Here is a 1,204-nt window from a genome sequence, read left to right on the forward strand (position 1 = left end):
TTCCAGCTCTGCAATACCTTTTTGAGACCCTGCTTTTTGCCAGAAGTGAAATTGCCGGATCACATGGTAATTCTATGTTTAACTTTTTGAGGAGCCACCATACTGTTTTCTGCAGTAGCTGTACTACAGGTTGATAATTTTTTGCTATTACTGGTAAAACCTTAAGTTACATCTTTGTGACTATGTTAATTTTCAGCCTCTCTAATACTGACAAATTTTGAAGTCTATGTGTTGGAATTTTTTTTTAATCTTTTTAGAAGCAAGAGAAAAAGAGGAAGAAATGAACAGAGAGAAAGAATTAAGAAGACAAATTGAAGATATTGAACCAACATCTTCAGGCTCAAATGTGGTCAGAGATTGCTCAAAATCATCTTCCAGGTACCCGATTTTCTCAAAAGGCTTCTATTCAACTGTAATTTTCTGGGAGTTCTAATATAATGTAGGCAAAGTTGCTGATACTAAAACTTGCATAACCTCTCTCATTTTAGGCAACTGTGTATCTCTAGGCCATGAAAAAATCCTGTGTCACATTGAGAATCAATTGAGTTTTTAAAAAGTATTCCATGGCTGGGCATGGTCACACCTATAATCCTAGCACTTTGGGAGGCTGAGGTGGAAGGATTGCTTGAGGCCAGGAGTTTGAGACCAGCTTGAACAAGAGTGAGACCCTGCCTCTACTAAAAATAGAAAAATTACTCGGACCTCATGGCACATACCTGTAGTCCCAGCTACTCAAGAGTCTGAAGCAGGAGGATCGCTTGAGCCCAGGAGTTTGAGGTTACAGTGAGCTATGATGATGCCACTGCAATCTAGCATAGACAAGAGAACAAGACCTTGTGTCAAAAAAAAAAAAACAAAAAACAGATATTCCAGATACAATGTTAAAATCTATGCTTTTTGACTACAGAACATAACTGTATAAAGTTGGAGAGATTTTGACAAGTTTGCAATTTTTGTTATTTTTTTTTTTACCGTTTACATCTTTTATTCCTCTTTCTATAATTCTACATTCATGATAACCTTTTTTGATAGGATCCCCTATGGAAATGGTTAATAAGAAAGAATATAAATATAGCCACATTATAAAATTTACTGAGGCTGGGCACGGTGGCTCACGCCTGTAATCCTAGCACTCTGGGAGTCCGAGGCGGGTGGATCATTTGAGCTCAGGAGTTCGAGACCAGCCTGAGCAAGAGCGAGACCC

The 1,204-nt window shown here is 38.2% G+C and overlaps 1 protein-coding gene across 1 annotated transcript in view; it reads left to right on the forward strand.

Moving 5' to 3' along the window:
• WDR70 (WD repeat domain 70) overlaps nt 1-1,204 on the forward strand; it is a 315,052-nt gene that overhangs the window by 11,325 nt on the left and 302,523 nt on the right. The window contains exon 4 of the mRNA XM_012649467.1: nt 258-378. Within this exon, the coding sequence (XP_012504921.1) occupies nt 258-378 (121 nt within the window). The remainder of the gene's footprint in view (nt 1-257; nt 379-1,204) is intronic.

This window comes from Propithecus coquereli, unplaced genomic scaffold, assembly GCF_000956105.1.
Source record: "Propithecus coquereli isolate 6110/MARCELLA unplaced genomic scaffold, Pcoq_1.0 Scaffold110, whole genome shotgun sequence".
Classification (NCBI taxonomy): Eukaryota; Metazoa; Chordata; class Mammalia; order Primates; family Indriidae; genus Propithecus; species Propithecus coquereli.